At 37.5% G+C, this 21,241-nt stretch overlaps 2 protein-coding genes across 4 annotated transcripts in view; both read right to left on the minus strand.

The window, feature by feature from the left end:
- Positions 1 to 6,132, minus strand: part of LOC139944205 (protein kinase C-like) — a 157,036-nt gene extending 150,904 nt beyond the window's left edge. For both annotated transcript variants that reach the window (XM_071941172.1, XM_071941174.1), the window contains exon 1: positions 5,735 to 6,132. In XM_071941172.1, coding sequence (XP_071797273.1) covers positions 5,735 to 5,904 — 170 coding nt within the window. In that variant the 5' untranslated portion in view covers positions 5,905 to 6,132. The remainder of the gene's footprint in view (positions 1 to 5,734) is intronic.
- A 1,124-nt stretch (positions 6,133 to 7,256) lies between these two features.
- LOC139944204 (von Willebrand factor A domain-containing protein 3A-like) overlaps positions 7,257 to 21,241 on the minus strand; it is a 37,189-nt gene continuing 23,204 nt past the window's right edge. For both annotated transcript variants that reach the window (XM_071941171.1, XM_071941170.1), the window contains exons 20-32: positions 20,606 to 20,728; positions 20,119 to 20,200; positions 18,858 to 18,974; positions 17,558 to 17,667; positions 16,406 to 16,524; positions 15,383 to 15,416; positions 14,777 to 14,923; positions 13,555 to 13,661; positions 12,961 to 13,105; positions 12,326 to 12,477; positions 11,888 to 12,014; positions 11,217 to 11,352; positions 7,257 to 10,827 (exon numbers count right to left, since the gene is read on the minus strand). In XM_071941171.1, coding sequence (XP_071797272.1) covers positions 10,763 to 10,827; positions 11,217 to 11,352; positions 11,888 to 12,014; positions 12,326 to 12,477; positions 12,961 to 13,105; positions 13,555 to 13,661; positions 14,777 to 14,923; positions 15,383 to 15,416; positions 16,406 to 16,524; positions 17,558 to 17,667; positions 18,858 to 18,974; positions 20,119 to 20,200; positions 20,606 to 20,728 — 1,464 coding nt within the window. In that variant the 3' untranslated portion in view covers positions 7,257 to 10,762. The remainder of the gene's footprint in view (positions 10,828 to 11,216; positions 11,353 to 11,887; positions 12,015 to 12,325; positions 12,478 to 12,960; positions 13,106 to 13,554; positions 13,662 to 14,776; positions 14,924 to 15,382; positions 15,417 to 16,405; positions 16,525 to 17,557; positions 17,668 to 18,857; positions 18,975 to 20,118; positions 20,201 to 20,605; positions 20,729 to 21,241) is intronic.

Raw genomic sequence — 21,241 nt, forward strand, 5'->3', positions numbered from 1 at the left:
AATATCTTATAATCTACCATGCTGCCAGTCTTTGCCATTCTAGAGGTTGCAGATTTTGTCAGTTTATATCTGTTAACATACCAGGATATATCCGTGGTCACAACGCAAAGAACAAATGTTTTAAACTGCTGTCTTTTATAATAACTCTTGAGTGGAAGGAAACAATGCTTATCATTTTAGAGTAAATGTTTGGCCAGGTTGTTCTACAGGGTTGTTAGAGAACAAAACAAACAAACTAATCTATAAATTGCTGTTAACGAATCAAGAGAACCACTTTTGTGTACTGAATTCACAATAAGCCAAAATCTTCCACAAGATATGTACATTTTTTTAAACCTATTTTGGTTCTTGGAATCAATTGATTGTTATAATCCAATATAAATTATACAACAAACTAACCTATGAAAAATTCATTTCAAAAAGTTCTAGCGTTTTTGAGATATATCGCCAATTGCCAACAAATCGGGAGCGGGAAGAATAATCTGTTGTTCATGCAGAAACTTTTCTCAGTTTTATTTTTTCCAAAAGTCCCATTCTCTAAAACCAAATTCCTTGGAGTAATGGAATTCCTCTCAACGATGGGGGGGGGGGGCACATCACCAGCTGTAGCGCTTCTTACCAAGAAAGTTTTAATGGTCTTTCATTTTTGTATTAATTATAAGAAGAAATATTAGCATTGTATATACAGTAGACTTCTTAGTAGGTTGCTATTTTGGCCAGACTTGGCTATGGCTGCACTGTCAACACTAGAAAATATGGCCAGGTCTGAATTAGGGGCTTGGCTATGGCTATCAGCATTCTCTGTCCTTCCTCTATGCTATCAGTGACTATTGGCTTCAACAACAACATTGAACAATAAGACTTTTTGTTTTTGCAAAAGAGACTCCCAAAGCCATCAGACTGCCTCCATTGTGTTAGTTGGTTTAAATGAGTTCAACCGAAACCAGGACAAATATTTGATCTCCATTCTCCATCTGAATTCAATCATTTATTTTGACAATTTTAATTAATCTGTATCGTCATTTATTTTTTAAATAACCCATCTTGATCAAAATGAAATGCCACTTTAATATCGTACCTTTTAAAATGCTTCAATCTAAAGAAGAGCTGTGATAAGTGTTGGCACTTTGACTTAAGCCACTGTTTAGCTTTTAATAACGTGGTGAGTTCACCAAAAACCAGGGCATTAATATAACTCTGTGATCACTATCGAGCCATATCTGTTCTGCCTTGACCAGGGCTTGCCCTTAACCTTTTCACTGATTAGCCAGTGGCTCCAGTAAGATTGTCCTTTCCCTGGTCTGCCAGCTCTGTTATTCAGGTTTCCTTTCAACAAAGCCTTTAAGAAATTTACTCTTAATACAACATTCAATAATTGTTACTTGCTTACATGCATTTAGCATTCCTCAGCAAATGACCTAGCAAAGACTGTTTGCTCTAAGATTCAAGGCCCAACTTCATGGCTCTGCTTACCATAAGCGGATTATTTATGCTTGTGAAAGCAGGGAATTCGGCGCTTACATCAAACATATTTCACAGGTAAGATGAGTAGGGAATTCGGGCCTTATGTATGCGCTTGTGTACTCTATGTTACTAGGCATCCTACGCTTACACACTAGTGCAGAAACTTGGCACTTGCCGAGCAAGCAGATAAAATGTACACGTAAGTGCATTTTTTTGTTTTTAAATAACCCGATTGTCCGGAGTCAATTCAGTCACCACTAGAGTGAAAATGGGTGATTTTAGAGTTGTTTGGTTGTTTTGCCCCATTCGAAAAGTTACCTCGGTAATTCTGCGACGAGATACCGTGGATCCCAAAGTATTAAGAAACACCCTCAAAAAGCCTATTATTGCCTATTCCTATGTAAAGCATCAGTTCACTAAAAATGCAGTCCTCGGTCCAATGAAATCAAACAATACATTCGTAGGATTGAGCTTGATTATCAATCCCCTAGCCCTCCCTTCCAACCCCCCCCCCCCATGAAAATCAGCCCTTTCAATTTAAATATTTAGGTACAAAGCCACTGTTAAAAACCTTTGTCACAAAAAAAGTAATGCCTGGGGCGTCCTTGAGAAGGCTCTTGTTTCCTATTTCTCCCCTTTGTATAGTCTCAAAATGTCATGAAAACAGTTCCATTTTCATTACGATTGCTTCAATGCAGGTGACAATGTTATTTTACAGGATCATTTATTATTAAATAGTGTTCAAGTGATGAGCGAACGGATCAATTGAAATTACTGTTTAAGAGGTCTGGGTACTTTTTGTAGACACAAAACACAATGTCCAAAGATTAACTTTAAACACACAGTTTGAAGATAATGATGTTAAGAAAGCTCCATTACTTGCTAAGGTGCTGTGGCTTTTGTGAAATGAGTCAAACAAAGTCATGAAAATAATTTTCGTCTCAGTGAGACAAAATTTATTTTAGCATGTAAAACGTACTTTCGTGACATTGGTTTACTCATTTAAAAAAAAATACAGCACCTCAGCAAGTAATATTTTAAGGGAAGCTTTCAACTATCATTATCTTCAAACTGTGTAAGTTTAATGTAAATCTGCACACATTGTGTTGTGTGTAACAAACAGTATCCAAATCCTTTAATACAGTCTCCCTTTTGAAACTTTGATCAGTGAGAGCAAAATTGGCAATTAAGAGACTGGGTTGTAACGTAATTTCCTGGTTGATTTGGTTCGTTTGTGTGTTTATTCCCCTCACCTCTCATTTAATATGGGAACTACATTTGCGGTCCTTAAATGTCATTCGTGAAGGGCATAGCAATTTTCCTTTAATACGGGTCCTTCTATGAGGACAATTTGTAATTTGTAATTTGGTACTTTGCCAGTGGCATCCACAGCAAATGCACAGGGCACCACAGCAAATGCACAGGGCACCAAGACAATTGCTGCAGGTGCTGTACATAGGTTATTGAAGGGTATAGCAATTTTTCCCTTTAATAAGTGGCTGTTCAATGAGGACGTTATTTAATTTGTATTAGACCTTAAATGCATCTGATAACCTACATGTATGGAGTTGTATGTAGATACTAAGATTTTTGTTTCAGAATCCATAACAATAGAAAAGTTGATACAAATGATAAGCTTCTGTGTACTGAAGAACGGAACAGCTCACTATTTTTTTTTTCACAGGGCAGACAGGCACAAAATCAAAATTCAGATTAAAGTATGAAATTGAGTAGGCCTACACTGTGAAAAACAAGACACGTAATCCTACTATCATGAAGCAGGATTTAGTATAATAGTAGCTGGCAGTGTATCTAGATCTACGGACATTGCGGAATATTATGGATTTTATTACAAGACCGCCTGGTCACTCTCCATGTGTAGACTAGCTTGGGCATAATGTTACGGCTCCCCTTACTGTGGCTTACTGCTTACTAGTCACAGTTACCATTCCCCTCTTTGTACAATGTAGAAGGATCAGTTGGAAGGCCCCTATGCCCCCCCCCCCCAATTCTCCTTACTGCTTAGCAGTCAAGACAACTTTGCTTTGTTACAGATTTGAGTTATTCATAAAACTAAGCTATTAGTTCATACTGCTTACTACAACCACCAATTTCTGCTAAGTAAAAACATTGTTGAGCTCACTGCTTTAAAGGCAGTGGACACTGTTGGTTATTACTCAAAATAATTATTAGCACAAAACCTTCCCTGGTGACGAGTAATGGGGAGCTTTTGATAACGGCTAATTTTCCACAAATTTGATTTCGAGATCTTAGATTTAGAATTTGAGGTCTTGAAATCAAGCATCTGAAAGAACACAACTCCGTGTGACAAGGGTGTTTTTTCTGTCATTATTATTTCGCAACTTCGACGAACAATTGAGCTTAAACTTTGTTTTTGTTATTTCATGCATATGTTGAGATACACCAAGTGAGAGAACTGGTCTTTGACAATTACCAAACGTGTCCAGTGTCTTTAAAAGCAGCTCTATGAAATTAGACCCTAATGCAGCATTGCATTGCTAAGTTGTTGTTATTCAGGTTTTTTATTAGTAGGCCGGGTCACCTTTGCAAGCAATGTCTACTGCCGGACGCACAGTTCCATTCAACCATACTCTGAAGTGGAGCCGATAGCGAAACAATTGACAAAAAGAATGCAGGGTTGTTTCAGACTCCATGGTTACTCTGCATGACTTACAATCACAAGGTTGTGGGTTGGAATCCCCCGCTAATCGCTGATTAACCAATGTTTGTATTGAGAGAGATTGGCTGTTGCCAGCTTTAGTGTTAAAAATATCCCTTTGTGGAAGTTTGTTGAGTTCCCTTGATGGGAAGATCATTCAAACAAACAAACAAACAAACAATAACCATGATAAGTCTAAATGATCTGAAAATGGTATATATTACCCAAATAAAGTTTTAGGTCATAGTAATACAAAGAACATGTCGGTTACAGCTATACCTACGATATAACCATTTGTTTTTTGTTAATTTGTATACAATATGAAATTGTATTCTAACAAAATGACGGGGGGTATTTAAAGAATTTAAAAAGGATATTGGATTTCCAGTAGTTTTCAACAAAAAAACATCTTTATTCGATTTTGTTTTTTTGTTATTGATACAATTGAAAATGCAAATGCCAACATTTAAAATAATTAGTACAGAGCCCAAGTAGTTATCGGGTCTATACAATGTACCTACCAACCTACTCCTAAAACTATGAGTATTCGAACCCATGACCCTCGCAACACTAGAGCAGTGTCTCACCAACTACCTAGACAAGTGAGGGTGCCCGGTAGCTAGAGGCAGTTCGAATCATGTTTCGAACTGGATTCAAACTGCCTCTAGCTACCGGGCAACCTCGGTAGTCTAGTTGGTAAGACACTGCTCTAGAATTGCAAGGGTCGTGGGTTCGAATCCCACCCGAGTAATATGCATGTGATATTTTTTCACAGGACTCGGGAAAGTACTGAGTATTACCACATATCGATGTATGTGTAAAAACAAAAACTAATACTCTTATCCACGATGCAAATTTGACATCTATTTATAGAGCTATGGAGGTTTGTTCCGCTATCTTCTCCACCGATATAGCGGAAGGAACCTCATGTTCTACTAGACCTAGTAGCTGGGGCGCTGTACTCCTTTTTATATATTTATTGGTCGTTACCAGTAGGCCGTTTTTTTAAGGTAATTCGCTTGGGTATTTTGGTTACTTCGGGGAATTGACGGTCATAGAAAATGTTTGTTTCACGTTAGACCGATAGTAGCTTCGTGGGGGGCTAGTAGTAGTACGACCGGTACTGACAAATTTTGAAACAAGAGAGTACAGCGCCCCAGTTACTGGATCTAATGTTCTACAGTAACTTGGGCGCTGTACTCATTCCTTTTGATAGTGAAATTTATCTTTATAGTACGAAAGATAATTCAAAATTTACAGGGTCTAACAGTACCTCATCTACCTTTGGATTGGTAGGATTACCACCATGCAGAAGCTCTTCAGTTTATTTCTACCTTGTGTGTACGATCGACCTTGACCAAAATTAATACTATAACAGCTCTCTAGTTTCCAAATTGATTATAAACGTAATAGGGCCTACCACACTACCAGTAGTACTAGTAGTAGCGTAGGCCTACACTACAGTACCAATATACCAGCAACAATTGCCTGCATGTCAACAAAACCAACAACCTTTCAACCCGAAAACTATTATTAAAGAGCCACTATGACTATTAATTCGGATAAAAATTATCACATTCAAATACTCACCATATGAAATCCTTGCAATGGCTGCAGAATGTCGGCTGCTTGAAAAACCGAGGGATAAACTTGTGGCTCCGCACTTCGTGAATAACTTTCTGGCGTACGGCACCCCGCCGAGCAAAGCCCTTCGCAGGGGCGTCCTCGCCCAGGCTGCTGGAGGAACTTTTCGCAGACATTTTTTGTTAATTTTGATCCCTGGTGTGGAATTTTCCCCTGAAAGACAGCGTGTCAGTTTAGTTAATCCGTGTAGCACACCACTGCTCCTTGAAACTCTCGAAATATCTTGTATTCAATCCAGTCCATATGCCAGTCAGAAGAGAGAATATTGGAGGCTCCGATTCGAGCCCTCGCGTCTTGAACGACAAGTGGAACTGCACTGCTGTTTACAACGCGTACACACGGCATGCAGGTGTGGGAGGTGTGGTGCACAGTACATACGGGTAGTCGTTGTGTGTGTTTACAACTGTTGTTATCCGTCATCCTGGTGTATAGCGCCACCAACTTGCCCACAAATTATTCCATTTAATTCCCCCCTCGATGTGAGCATGGAGAGGTAGAAATAATCTGCGTGTTGACAGATGCAAAATAACTTTAGAGTATTAATAGAACTTTCTTCATCAGGGTTGAAACATGTTTTTGTTATTGACAAAATGAATTTAAAGTAATTAGAACTTATTCTTCATCAGTTACCAAGTAAGTTTGTATAATAACAAAACATAATATACCCTGCCTTTAAAGGGAAGGTACACATTTGGTAATAACTAAAAACAAATATTAACATAAAATCTGACTTAGTAACAGGCATTGGAGAGCTGTTGATAGTGTAAAACATGGCAAACGACTACCTCTGAAGTAACGCAGTTTTTGAGAAAGAGGTAATTTCTCACTTTATTAATAAAAGACTACTAGCCAGAAGCCTTTTATTATTATCTGAAAGCACACAAATTCGTCCAATAAGGGTGTTTTTTCTTTCACCATTTTCTCAGAACTTCAATGACCAATTGAGCCAAAATTTTCACAGGCTTGTTATCTTTTGGTTATGATGGGATACACCTAGTGAGAAGACTGGTCTTTGACAAGTACCAAACATGTACCTTCCCTTTAAAGATTATTTTCTTACCGATTTTCTCAGGGGGAAAAATTATTATGCAGATGTAAAACTAAGTCATACGCCCTATTAAGACAAAATATTTCACTTAATTTTTTGACTGACATGATTTAAAAAATGAAGAAAAAAAATTCAGCCTAGAGGAGCATTTCTGAGCAGCTAAATCATGCTTTAGGTACTTGGAAATACTTGTTGATGTTTATTCCATTGTGTTTTTTGTTTGACTGGGCATACCTACCACAAGATTTGGCTTTTCTGGATATGCCCCCACTTCCAATTCCCCTCAATACTGTTCTTTGTTATTGTTATTTTGATTATCTGTTTGAATGGAAATAATTATCTTGAAATGTAATGAAAGCATCATCACCTGCAAGCTAAAAGTAAATTTAAAAATACAAACAAATATACACTGGTTACAGCTCTAAATGTATCAGAAGTTTTAATCAAAGAATCTCCAATAGGGCCTACGTTAATAGCATGAGCGTATCTTTCTTACTTACTTAATTAATTAAAGGAAGTGGACGTTATTGGTAATTACTCTAAATAATTATTAGCATAAAACCTTTCTTGATTACGAGTAATGGTGAGAGGTTGATGGTATAAAACGTGAGAAACAGCTCCCTCTGAAGTTTTCGAGGAGTAATTTTCCATGAATTTGATTTTGAGACCTCATAATTAGATTTTGAGGTCTTGAAATCAAGCATATGAAAGCACACAACTTTGTGTGACAAGGGTGTTTTTTTCCTTTCATTATTATCTCGCAAATTCGACAACCAATTTTCACAGGTTTGTTATTTTATGCATATGTTGAGATACACCAAGTGAGAAGACTGGTCTTTGACAATTACCAATAGTGTCCAGTGTCTGTAAGGTTGCCACTGATGGCCCATCACTAAGGTAAAACATTATAAACGTGCAGCACACAACAGTTTTTCAGCCAATAATTGGTCTTCGTTGACCCAAGTAAGGGTGCTGTTAGGGTCCTGTGACATCATATGCAAGGGTATTCAAAATGTATTGAAAATAACATTGAAAATATAAATGTTCACATATTTCACATAATTGCTATATAAAGATGACCAGGGAAGACAATTTCCCTTGAAATATTTTGGCTTGAAATGCTTTAGTTTTTAAGACACAAAACAATAACCTCACAAGTTCAAAACCCGATGTGTGGAAAAATTAAAACTTAAGAGGGTTTTTGTTTTTTACCCTTGCTGTGACTGATGACCAAATATGCTTAAAATTTCACAGGTTTGTTATTATTTTTTTTTTTACATTGGTCACATAAAGAAAGGATATTTATCTTTGACTGCAACGAAATCTACAAGTCTACAGGCTTTAAAGGGGGGGGGGGGTATCATATGGTGACTACCCCCAAATTAAAAACAACAAAAACTTATTTGTTAAGAAGCACTGCAGCTGTTGATAAAGTATAACATTTTGAGAAACGATTCCCTTCTAAGGAATGTGGTTTGAGAGAGTGAGGAAATCAAAAAACATTTCATGCAGAAGATTGTTCTTGCGGAATTTGAACTTCTCAAATTGTGTTTTCCAATTATGGGTATTCTTGCTGCATAAACATAACCGCAGAAGATATTTCAAAAAGACTACCACCTTTTTACAGGTTGGATTAATTTAATACATCAACATTTGTATAGGATTAAAACAATCGAACTGTTCCAAAAACCAATTTGCCTTTATGGTAGTCTGGTACCCTTTTCTGCGTGCTGCAAGTACAAGCGGACACCCACTGCACCACACTTAAATCTTTAATTCAAAGCGGCAAAATAGTCATGTTTTTTTTATACTTCTATTTGCCAAAACACAGCCATTCATTCCATTATTTACACTGCCAAATTATTGTAAGATCCTTCAAAGTACATAATGCAAATTTATACATGTTCTAGTTGAGATAAAACTATTTACAATGTATTGCACCTAGATTAACAAAAAACATTGACACAGCATACTCATCTCTTTAAACAAACACGAAAAACTAAGCCGTACAAATTTACATACTTCAATAATTAAACGCCTAACTTTTTGGTAGTACTATATCATACAGCCTTGTACAAAAACACTGTTGAAAAACACAAATTTTAATTCAAAATAATACTTCATTTCAGCCTCCGAGATTTACAATACTGAAAAGCAGCATTGACTAGTATATTTAGACACTAAGTTCAGATGTTTAAAAAAAGACTCAAATATACATTTGCAAATTCTGAGTTTGACAATTTAGTAAAAGCATTAATAAATGTGGATTCAGAGATTTGCCAAAACGTTTTCTGCCAAATTTTTTTTAAACTGTCTGCAGGACAAACACCTCATGACATGAATATATTATTATTAAAGGAACATTACAGAATTGAATTTCGCTAACAAAAAAGTTGCTTGGCCCTCTGAGTCACGAGAAAATAGTGAAAAACCGATTACACATTTTGCATGATATCGATAAAACCCTCACTGAGCCTCAAACTGAACGTAGTTTTATTTATTTCTCATCAAACATGACATTACAGACAGAAGTATTTAAAGGGATGTTTCCTACTAATGATCATCATTAGACAGTGTTACAGTATGTGACTTTAGACAACTTTTTCCTGTAATGTTCCTTTAGGATGAGGGGTTAAAAACTGAAATCCAGTTTTGTGAATCACTCATTTTCAAGTTTAGAGTCTCTACGAAAGTGGACAAAACCTCAAGGAGTAAACCGCTTGGGGTTGAACAAATAAAAAGTGCCTAGAGCGAGATTTTTACCATCCACCTCTGGAACAACGTGCTGCAGTCGATTTCACAAAACTCTTCCTAACTTAAGACTAATCTTAAGACTTAGGACGAGTCCCAACCCTGCACTGTAGCATGCGGACCTTTAGATTAATCCTTTCGTTAAGACTAGTTACTTGTCTTAACTCGAGATGAGACGAGTCCTAACTCTTTGTGAAATCGACCTCTGGCACTTTAACAACCGCCCTATGTTGGCAATCTCCCTATGTTGTTAATATTTTTGTTATGGGGTTGTAGATTCAATGGCACAACCTTGTGATTGCAAGGTCTGCAAGCTAACAAAACTGGTTCACACAGGCAGCATTGACTTGCTACTCTTAAAGTCACCTGGAAATATAATTTTTTTTTCTTTCAAACATAAGAGTATATGCTTACGAACAATAAAACACCTTTTTTTGTAATTGTTTGTCACGATTTATATGTTTAAAAAATATATAAAGTTGTTTGGGGGGCTGACTCCGCCTACCCCTTTTGTGACGTCAATCGAGGCAGACCTTGCCTGCCATGCGTATAGTAAACACACGTGCAAAGTACATGTACGTCCAAGTCCTGAGTTGGTACATTTCAAAAAGTGTTTTTCTGCATTCAGCAGCAATACACCTGGTCGGCATTGCCGGAAAAAACAAAAAAGATTTTTTTTGAAACGTACAAACTCACGACTTGCTCCGTACATGTACTTTGCAATTGTGTTTACTCTACGCATTACAGGCAAAGTCTGCCTCGATTGACGTCACGAACAGCACCCTCTCGGGTCGGGGTCTACTCTTAAATTTGTAAGAACTGATTTTTTAAAACCTTAGATAACTGTTTATTCACATTCCACTCATCAAAACACATATGTTAGTGACAAAAGCTTTATTTTGAAAAAATACCACTTCCTGGTGACTTTAAAGTACACTCTGCCTTGGATCGGGCGAGTTGGACTAAGAAAAGCATTTGAAACCGTTTGTTATAAAATGCATATGATTAGAAAGATGTTTGAAAAGGTAGAATATAATGATCCATACAAATATGCCTTGAAATTGCGTGGTTTTCCTTATACGTCGTGAACTAACCCGGTCGGCCATTTTGTAGAATTGAATTTTGTACTCCACAAAATGGCTGGCCGAGTTAGTTCGCAGCATTGGCTTGATACTTTAACTGGTTCCCGCTGGCAGCATTGGCTTGATGTGGTTTGGTGGCATCGTTCGACTGGTTTTACCTGAAAAAAACAAAAAAAAACAATAATGTTTACTGTTACATGGCCTATTTTTTAAATTTGTTATCTTGGCTGATGAACAGAAACAAAAAAGAGTTGTGATCGTGACAATTAATTCATCATTATTTTGTTTAATTAACTAATATTTATATCTTTCAGGACTTGAATTTTACACTGGACCGAAGGTCAGAGGTCAGTGGTTTTAGTGTCAGGCCAGTAAACTTATATGACTGGATAATTCCATTATAATATACAACACTTATATAGCACTGCATTCATCATGTTTCTAAGCAATAGGATTAAAAAGTAAAATAAGAGAACAATCATTAGATAAATAGGTGAGCAACTCAAAACACTGCCTACCAAAATAAAAAAACAAGAGATAAACTTACTTTTCTCGTGTGGTTTTGTTGTGGTACCAAAGAGCTGTCTGAAGGACCGTGACTGGGACAAGAAGTGTCTAGCTTGCTCAATCTCGGCCACTAACTGCCTCAGGTCATCACTGTCAAAGGTCGGCAACATAGGATGCTGATGGGGCAAAGGTCATAGGTCATTCATTTAACCACATTTGTTACAAATTCCTCAATCAATAAAAATACAACATAAACAAAGTTGTACAGGAATTTTAGGAATTGGGGGCGCAGCCAAGTAAGCGATGATTGTGTTAGGGAGTACCCATACAAAAACAATCACAATAGAGTTAATACATATACAGACCAGACAAAGCCGAAGCACAAAGCACCTGTGAGGGAAGAGATGGTTCTTGTGATTGGTTTAGCCGAGTAGCGCATACATTGCGCACAATGCGCACAGGCTGTATACTCCCCAGGGAGCTGAGATGGTTTAAGGAATGATTTAAGACCCAGTGACCAGGAGAAATAATGTCGGAAGTGTTTTCAGACACCCCTCGGGCGTGAAAAGCGCTATATAAAAACGGGTTATTATTATTATTATTATCATTATTAAAGGCAGTGTCAGAAGACTAGCCTTCACAGTTGGTGTATCTCAACATAAGCATAAAATAACAAACCTGTGAAAAAAAAAAGTAAATATGAATACTAACCTCTGTGTTTTTAAATCCCTCTTCCAGTAGTCTGTGCGCCATCAAATCACCATCCATTCCAGCATAGCAGCGATGGTAACGACCACGGCACATAGCTGCTAACTGCCGCAAGAAAATATTGGCTGTCCTGCAATTTCAAAACAAACAAGAAACAAGTAATAAGCTTTTTTGATAAAGTATGGTATTTGAAAAGGTTTGATATTGGTTTTCCTAACTTAGGATGGGCTCAATGTGTCCTAATGTCAACGGATACAGAACTTAACTCGTCCTAGTCGTAACATTAGTCATAAGTCAGGAAGAGTTTGGTGAAATCGACAGCAGATTAGTCAAGTAAAGCCCTCACCTTGAAGTGGCTGTCTGGCTTTGTGATGTTGGGTTATCTCTCATAAAAATAAAAATAAAACCTACTACCATGACTACAGCACGATCATGACTTACTCGTCTTCACAGTTGAATGAGATGGTGTGGATCTTGACTCCGCGTATGGTGTTGACCTGAGCCACCTCACGCAGGACTCTAGACGTGCTGCTGTCTGGCTTGCCGTCGGTGAGTAAGTAGATTGCCTCAACATCTTTGTCTTGAAATGCTCGCTGGTGAAGGAATCCAAATATGAAAATTGAAATCGCTGACGAGGTGACGTTAAACAATTCTAAATGTTGAAGTGCTGACTTTTAGGACAAAGTTGGAGATCTCACAAAGGGTAATTTTTATGTGATTATAATCTGGGGTTATGATTGGGGTTGACAAATGTTTCATACAGGGTTAATGGTTTTTAGAGCATGGTAATTCAATAGATCACAGGTCAAAGGTGTGGTCGAGGGTCACGGGTCAAAGGTAGGGTCGGGGGTCACAGGGTAGAGAACTGGGTAACACACCTGAAAAGGGTAGTGTTTCCTACAGGGAAAATGATGAGATCCATAAAACAGCAAGGTCATTGGGTTTGGGGGACATGGGCCAAAGGGTATAGGGTAAACTCACAAGGTGGGGTCATGGGTCCGATGGTAACAGGGTTCATGGGTCAAAGGATAAGGTCAAGTGTCACAAGGTGGGATCATGGGTCACAGGATACATACCTGTAGGGCTTCCAGGGTACACGTATTTCCAACAGGGGCGAAAGTTGAGATCCATCTGACAGCGTCATGGCAGTTGACTTCCGTCGGTTCCACGATGCCATTCCGCCATGGCTCAATGTCACCAGAGAAACGGATCAAGTTGAAACTGTAAAAAACACATTATTGAAAAGTCAGATTGAAAAAAACTAACATAAAAACCATTAGTCTGTATGACCCTGGTTAATTAAAAATTAATAATAAAATCAGAAACAACAAGGCCAGAGCTTGAGTCCATTGTGCTAGACTGCACTGCCACGACTTGTTGATAATTTGTATGTAATATTTAAGAAATGGTGTGAAACAAATAATATACAGGCCTTGTCCGAACTGGCAGCTTCGGCTACAGCTACGACTAGATTGCGCCCGTCTGCCTATTCTTTAACACTGACAGACGCGTTGATCTAGCCACAGCTGTAGCCGAAGTCGTTGTTTCAGACACGGCCATAGTCAAGTCTCATTTTTGTAAAATCAGAACAACATTTGCTGCCACCTATTGTCCAACGAAAGTCTCCCCTTGGTTTTCACTGGTAGAGGGCGCTATACTATGGAACTAACCTGATGTTTTCCCGCTGGAACTGATCCCAGATGAGGGCAACCATCTCTCGTTTCAATTCCTCCATGTGAGACACCATTGATCCCGATGTGTCTACCATTACCACCACCTATATCACCATTCAGCCAGGTCAAACGTCAAACAAAATTGCATCATTCATTTGAACTACTAATTTTGGCCAAATTTCATAGAGCTGCTTAAGCAGGAACATTACTTAACAATTGTCTGCTAAGCAGAAATGAGCAGGAAACCAGTCACACAATGTACATGTGGCATGGAGGTTCGGCTGGTTACCTTATTTCAGTAAGCATAACTTTCTTGTGTTTAGCTATTTTTTGTGCTTAAGCTGCTCTATGAAATTGGACCCTGGTTGTGTCCATCCATTTGTAATAATAATAATAATAATATTGCTTAGTTATTGCACACTTATCTAGACCACTAGACCACTGAAATTGCTTGGTACCGAGAGGAAGTTTGAACCTTTTATTTTAGTAGCACGTTCTGCAACGATTTAATAGAATGGTAAAGGTGGTGGGTTCGAATCCCACCTAAGTAATAAGCCTGTAAAATTGTTCACGGAATTTGACAAAATCAAAATCGCGTGTAACGTAAATAAGGGAATCAATGTGTGGTGAAGAGGTTTCCAACTAGTGGTTTAATCCCAACGAGGCTAGGTTCTTGATAATTTTACCGAGACAAAGTCGAGGTAAATTTTCAAGAACCAGGCCTCGGCGGGTTTAAACCACTAGTTGAAAACTGATTCAACATACTTTGATAGCCATTCATAAATACCTTTTTCTGGTATCAACACTTTTGGTCAAAAAGTAAAACAAATGCAAAAATTATAATTGTTCAATGATTTCTTTCAACACAACTCCCCTCCAGCTATTGAAATGGTAAGGCCCTCCGCTGCCCTCGGGTAAACAACTCCTAATAAGGGAATGCTGTGGGCGTCGCGCGTATCGCGTGATGTGGCACAAATGTCCCAGCCGTTGCTCTCGACCCATAGGAATGAAGAAACGTCTTATAAGCACAGGTGCAAGCTCGTGTGTCACGCCCATGTTTCAACACTTTTAACAGGTCACAAACAAAGGTTTATACACACCCACATGATGCGCTCCCCACCAATAGGAATAGCGAAACTGTCCGAGGTATTTATGAATGCTATTCTATGAGATTCAACGTTTTCACAATGATGTGAGCCAGTTGTTTGTACCCACTGACCTTTTTCTCGACCATGACTCCGAATGTCCGTCGGCTGGTACCCAGAAGCCACTGAAGCCTGCGCAGATAACGACGGAGTACCAGTTCGATCTGCACTTCATAGTCTTGTAGCTCATGCGCCTGAATCTGAAGATGTCTCACGGAGCCCTGAAGAAATACAGGAAGTACAAGAAAATTTTTACATCAACTGTGATCAATTTACTTTTAATTATTGTGTATTTCTCAGGAATTTGTGGTATATTATCAAGTTTGCCATTCTTTCTATTTGAAAGTAAAATTCACAATTCTTTTTACAATTAGTGTTTTTAAAACGATAAAACACCATGTCTTAGGCTTGGTCCTTTATTGCACGTCCACAACCCTGCTGGTTTAAACTGGCCAATTAAGACCTCATTGCCTACTTATTCATAGTGTTAGCCAGAAGGGTGTCTGGGTGTCTTTTTGACATTGGTCACCCAGTTTGACAACCTTTGACAAAATCTTTGCTTCAATTCTTGCTTTTATCCCCTTATTAAAATTCTTAGTGGATGATATTGAATGGTCCTATAGTAGAAGATGTTTATATAACGTTTTTTATATAATTAAAAACACTCTGACACTTCTTACCTTTACGTTTACACTTGGAAATATGGTGCAGTACCTGAGAATAGAAAACCACAACAAAAGACAATAATGAAAATACATTCGGATTAATATTTAGTACTTTTGAAAAAAATGATAATTAAGCCATTGGACACTTTCGGTACATAAAAAAAATTAAACTTCACAGATTTACAAATAACTTACAGGGTTTACAGAAGGTAATGGTGAAAGACTTCTCTTGAAATATTGTTCCATAAAATGCTTTACTTTTTAAGAAAACATTAAAACAATATCAATTCTCAATATCGAGAATTACGGATTTATTTTAAACACATGTCAAGACACGGCGAAACGTGCGGAAACAAGGGTGGGTTTTCCCGTTATTTTTTCCCAACTCCGATGACCGATTGAGCCTAAATTTTCACAGGTTTGTTATTTTATATGTAAGTTGTGATACACGAAGTGTGGGTCTTGGACAATACTGTTTGCCGAAAGTGTCCAATGGCTTTAAGCCTGCAGGTTCAAAAGTTGCCAGGAGATACTCAACGATCAACATTGACAGAGATTCAAAGCAGTAATAATAATAACAATAATAATAATAAGACTTGTAATGCGCACATATCCACCAAAGCAGTGTAAAGGTAAGCCTGAACATCTGATGTCACACTTTGAGGGAGCGCACAAGTTTGTCTCAATTCATTGAGCAAACCCATTAAAGGCGCACCACGACGCGGAATCAAGGTCGGCAGAATGCTTGCCTTATTAAACCAGAATTATTATTATTGGTTTATTAAAAATGCAAACATGGCGACCAAAAAGCCGAAATGCGGATGCATATATTACAAAGAGTAAAAATACAATATTTATTCTATTTTTGGGGTTAAACCGGAAAAGTGGCATTTCTGAATAATAAAAGGACGATTTGACAGGAGGCAATTTAACAGGTAACTTAGAGGCAACAAACTGCACTTTAAACAAAAGAGATGGCCTGGAACTTGTTCGCTGTAAATTGCCTCGTGTGACATGTCCTAAAGATGAGAAACTTACTTAGCAGTGACAGCCTTGTTGAGTGTGTTGATGTGTCGCTTAGCGTGGGTACATTCAGGGCCTGATACAAGCTTGTTCAGATCAAGACGTAACTTGCATAGTCCGTACAATTTCAACCACTACAAAAAAACACAAATAACGTGGATTATTTATTGAATGACTTTCACAAAGTGCTGACCAGTAAGATTGGTGGTGGAGCTACCTCTGACTGTAAAACCATGTGCAAAATAAATTTTGTTGATTGACACAAAGCTGTAGAGGTTTAGGATTACTTAGGTTTTACCTTTTCAGTTTATTGTATTTTTATAAATTAAGTTTGGCCTTTAAACAGTATCTCTGTGAAGCGCCTTGAGTGTCTATTCAGGCTGACTTTATGGTTTATGGTTTATTTGTTTAAAAAATTCATCGCAGCAGACTGCTGAATTGCGACACAATTCACACTCGCTAAAAATATTAAAATAGTTATTAAAAGCTTTACAATAGAAAATACATAATGAAAACATGATAAAAACCCCCAAAACAAAGACCCGGCAGATATGTACAAACAGACTTTGGCGCTATATATATTAACTAAAAGGCAAAGATTGTTTGAATTCTATATAATGGTAGATGTATACAATAAAACTAACTGTGGAAGAGATTTCATTTCAAGAGGGTGGTCAAGTTTTTGAGATATTGCCGGAAATCTGGAGCGGTTTACTCCACACAGAAAGGATAAATTTATGAATTATTATTAAAGGCACTGGACACTATTGGCAATTAATCATAATAATTATTAGCATAAAATCTTACATGGTAACGAGCATTGGAGAGCTGTTTTCTAGTGTAAAACATTGTGAGAAATGGCTCCCTCTGAAGTAACGTAGTTTTCGAGCAAGAAGTAATTTTCCAATAAAATATTGATTTTGAGGTCCTGAAATCAAGCATCTGAAAGCGCACAACTTTGTGTGACAAGGATGTTTGTTTTTTCATCCATTATTTTCTCGCAACTTTGACGACCAATTGAGCTCAAATTTTCACAGGTTTGTTATTTTATGCATATGTTGAGGTACCCCAAGAGAGAAGACTGGTCTTTGACAATTAACCAAGGTGTCCAATGGCTTTAAAGAAACAGAGGAATGACTGACTGGGCCATGTATTTTGCAAAAATACCTCTTTAGACGTTTTCAGCTCTTCCCTGTCTGGTATGACTGGATGATTTATAGATTTTCTCACGCTCTTCTTCTTGTTCAGGATGTCTGGGTATTGTTTGTACACGGTCCCTGTGGGAATTTAAGATGCCAGATAAAGAGTCTCTTCTTGAAAAAAACATTGTTGGAGAAGTTTCATCCTTCTTGAGAAAACATTGTTGGAGAAGTTTCGTCAAAGAATATTTACAAAATAGGAAGACTGCCGACATAGTGCTAGTATACAAATATTGACTGCTTCAAATGCTATGGTTAAAACTATGACTCCCGAGGTGATCCCTGGAGCGTTCTAAACAGAACGCTCTCCGGGGATCACCGAGGGAGTCATAGTTTTAACCATAGCATTTGAAGCAGTCAATATTTGTTTTATAACACCCCAAACATTTCTAAATACTGTACTAAAGTTAAAGACCCGAGTGCTACAATCCACGGACGACGCGGATACAGATTGCGAAAACTTTTACTGTGCTGCATGTAGTGTCATGTAATCCGAAATGGCTACAGACTATTAATTTATCATCCTCGTACATGCAACCAACGGACGTCTGGGTACTGCATGCCGCACAGCAAACCGATGCACTATCACACGGCCGTAGTCTAGTAAAACTAAGACATATCATGTGACGCGCTCTAAACCAATGAAAAGGCAGAATATTGGTAAGGGGTGTTATGAATATAGATAGCTCAGTTAGTAGAGTACCAGCACGTTTAAACTGAGGTTGTTGGTTCACTTTCCAGTCAATTTTTCTCAGTTCGAACCACGAATTATGAAGACAGTTTTCATAAGTACTTTATTAACATGAGCTGCTTACGGCCAATTTTGTGCTTACACTGGCATGCTAACCTTTCAATGCTTACTGCCTGGCCACCGACTGTTCTTGCTCACCTGTGAAACACGTTTAAACCGTAGCATTTTTTTTTTCTGCTACACTGAGCACAAAATTCGCTTACAGTTCAGCAGCCCCATGAAATTGGGCCTTGGGGTGGATTTCACAGAGACTTGTCTTATCTTGAGTTAGGGCGAGTTAGGACGAGTAGAGCTGCTTAAGCAAAGAAATTGCTCGCTTATTTTTCACATATTACTGACAAAAATTTCATGCCATATACATTGCTTTAGCTGTTGTTTACTTAGCATAACACATTAGTGGAGTCTTAGCCGGTAATCTGATTTTACTAAGCAGGGATGTTTTTGCTTAAGCAACATTTTTTGCTTAAGCAGCTCTATGAAATTGGGCCCAGGTTATTGGTTGAAGAGTGGGACTTACCAACTTCATTCTTAAACTCAGTGTAGAAAACTTGCTTAGCTGGTTTGACTTTATGAGCACTGGTCGGTCTCTTTGATTTCTTGTCCTTCTCTGTAGCAAGCCTGTTGGAGTCTAACTCTGTGATTACATATCAATAAAATATCAATATCAATCTGCTGGGTAGTGGAATTCCATTACTAAATATTACAAACATATCAATATTGATGAGAGCCTGTTCTGTTAAGGAAAGGCAAGCCGCTACAAGCTACCTGGCTTATTTTGGGCCTTGCCTCCACGCGTTTTCCGCCAGTTTATTTTTTTTCTGTCATTTATATATACCTGTATGTATTACTATAATATTGTGGAAATGTTTTGTGGAAATAAATGTATATTGAAAATTGAGAATGGACGATAAAGTGTAGATTCGTGAATAGAATGTACGAGCCGAAGGCGAGTACATTGTATTAACGAATCTACACTTTAGAGTCTATTCTCTGACTTAAACTATTTCGCCCATTGGTTATATAACAGTTTCAATGAATAAGGTTTCTCAATAGTAACAACACTAGTTAGTCTATCTAATTTCGTATACGTTAACAAACGACGGTCGGTCACACTTTAGTGCTTGCAACATTATCGAGTACAACATCAGTTTGCTCAGCTAACAATAAATTGTGTTACTTTAAGTGATTTTTCTAAACTGGAAAAAGTTTTTGTAAAATGAAAGATAACATAATTATATTCAACTTCGAGGACCGATTGAGCTCAAATTTGCACAGGTTTGTTATTTTATGCATATGTTGAGATACACCAAGTAAAGTCAAGTGAGAAGACTAGTCCTTGACAATTACCAATAGCGTCCTGTGTCTTTAACATAATTTCTGATAAAACAGTTGACTCTTTTCATCACAGTCTACTTTAGACTGTGAGTAATAATAAATAATAATTTATTGATTTTATATTGCGCTCTCTCCAGAACCAGCCTGTTCCAGGGCGCATAACAGTAAAAGTGGCATAAGAATGTAGTAAACAGTTTAGGAAAAGTACACCAGTTAAAAAAATAAGCAAAATATAAATCAAAGCCTAAAAGGCAAAAAAGGTGCATGAACACCATAAAAATATGAAAGCTGTAAAAACAATGCAACTTTGGTACAAGAAGGCATTTAAAATGTACACAATCAAATAGAAACCACAACAAAAACGAGAAATACAAAACTCACTTGACATCACCGGAGGCTTTCTTAAAAAGGCAAGTTTGAAGATGTGGAAGAGAACTACTTACTACTTGGATCTTTCTTGGCACTAGAGGGCCTACTCCTTGGGATGGGTTTAGTTTCTTCCTTGTCCTTGTTCTCCGTAATTTGCTGTCAGAAAAGAAAAAATTGCAGGTTCAATTTATTTGTTTGATCCAAAATTTGTTACTTGTTTAACCGTTCTTTTCAATAGACATGGAACTTTAGTAATGCCAAAAAAAAAGAAAAAATTAGTAAAGACAAATTTTGTGCAGTTTTTCAGTAATTTGTGGCACTAAGAAATGCAGAAGAACCAGAGAAAATTTCACAATGACTAGAATAAGAATTGTCCTTCGTCTAGTTACTGAGTCAAAATTTCTTGATTTGTGCAATTCATAATCATAGACGTTAAACCAATGTTTGTGTGAAAACCAGATTGGTGTTTATATCTCCTTGTGGGAATTTCGCCGAGTTCCCTTGACGGGAAGATCATCTAAACAAAAAACAAAAATACAAACAAACAAATGAAGTACCAACCAGGCGAGCGAGACTGAGTTCTGTGTGCTTCGGGGCAGGTAGTGCCCTCTTCTTAGCTGATTGTGGTCTCATTGGTAACATCTTAGGCTGGTCTTCTTGGGCGTTGCTCATCAACTCTGCCTGCTACAAGGATAACAAATCAAAGGATTACGCCAAGCGGTAAAAGAGCACCGAACGCAAGCTCTAGGCCCAATTTCATAGACCTGCTTAAGCACAAAAAATAACTAAGCACAACAAACATGTGCTTACCAGAGTATGGTTACCAACTAGCTACCATGTCACATACACAATTTGTGACTGGTATCCTGCTCATTTGTTCTTAGCAGATATATGTTAAGCAATATTTTAACCGATTTGCAATAGAATGCAGCTTTTTATGCGCCCTTTGACTGTGCCAGCAATATTTTTTATCCATTTTTTTTTTTATTTTTTTTTTTTTCCCGCAACTTTCAGAACAATTTATTTTAACATTGTAAATATATGTCTGTTCTTAATCAATTATTTCTTAAATAATGTGAAATAGTGTGATTTTTTCTTATTTTTTAATCTCTGTATATTTTCCTGTAATTCGACCTCCGGTCGCCAAGGGAATTTGTTTTTAAAATAATAAACCAATTATGAATGAATGAATGAATG

This window comes from Asterias amurensis, chromosome 11 (genome assembly GCF_032118995.1).
Source record: "Asterias amurensis chromosome 11, ASM3211899v1".
In the NCBI taxonomy this organism is placed as follows: Eukaryota; Metazoa; Echinodermata; class Asteroidea; order Forcipulatida; family Asteriidae; genus Asterias; species Asterias amurensis.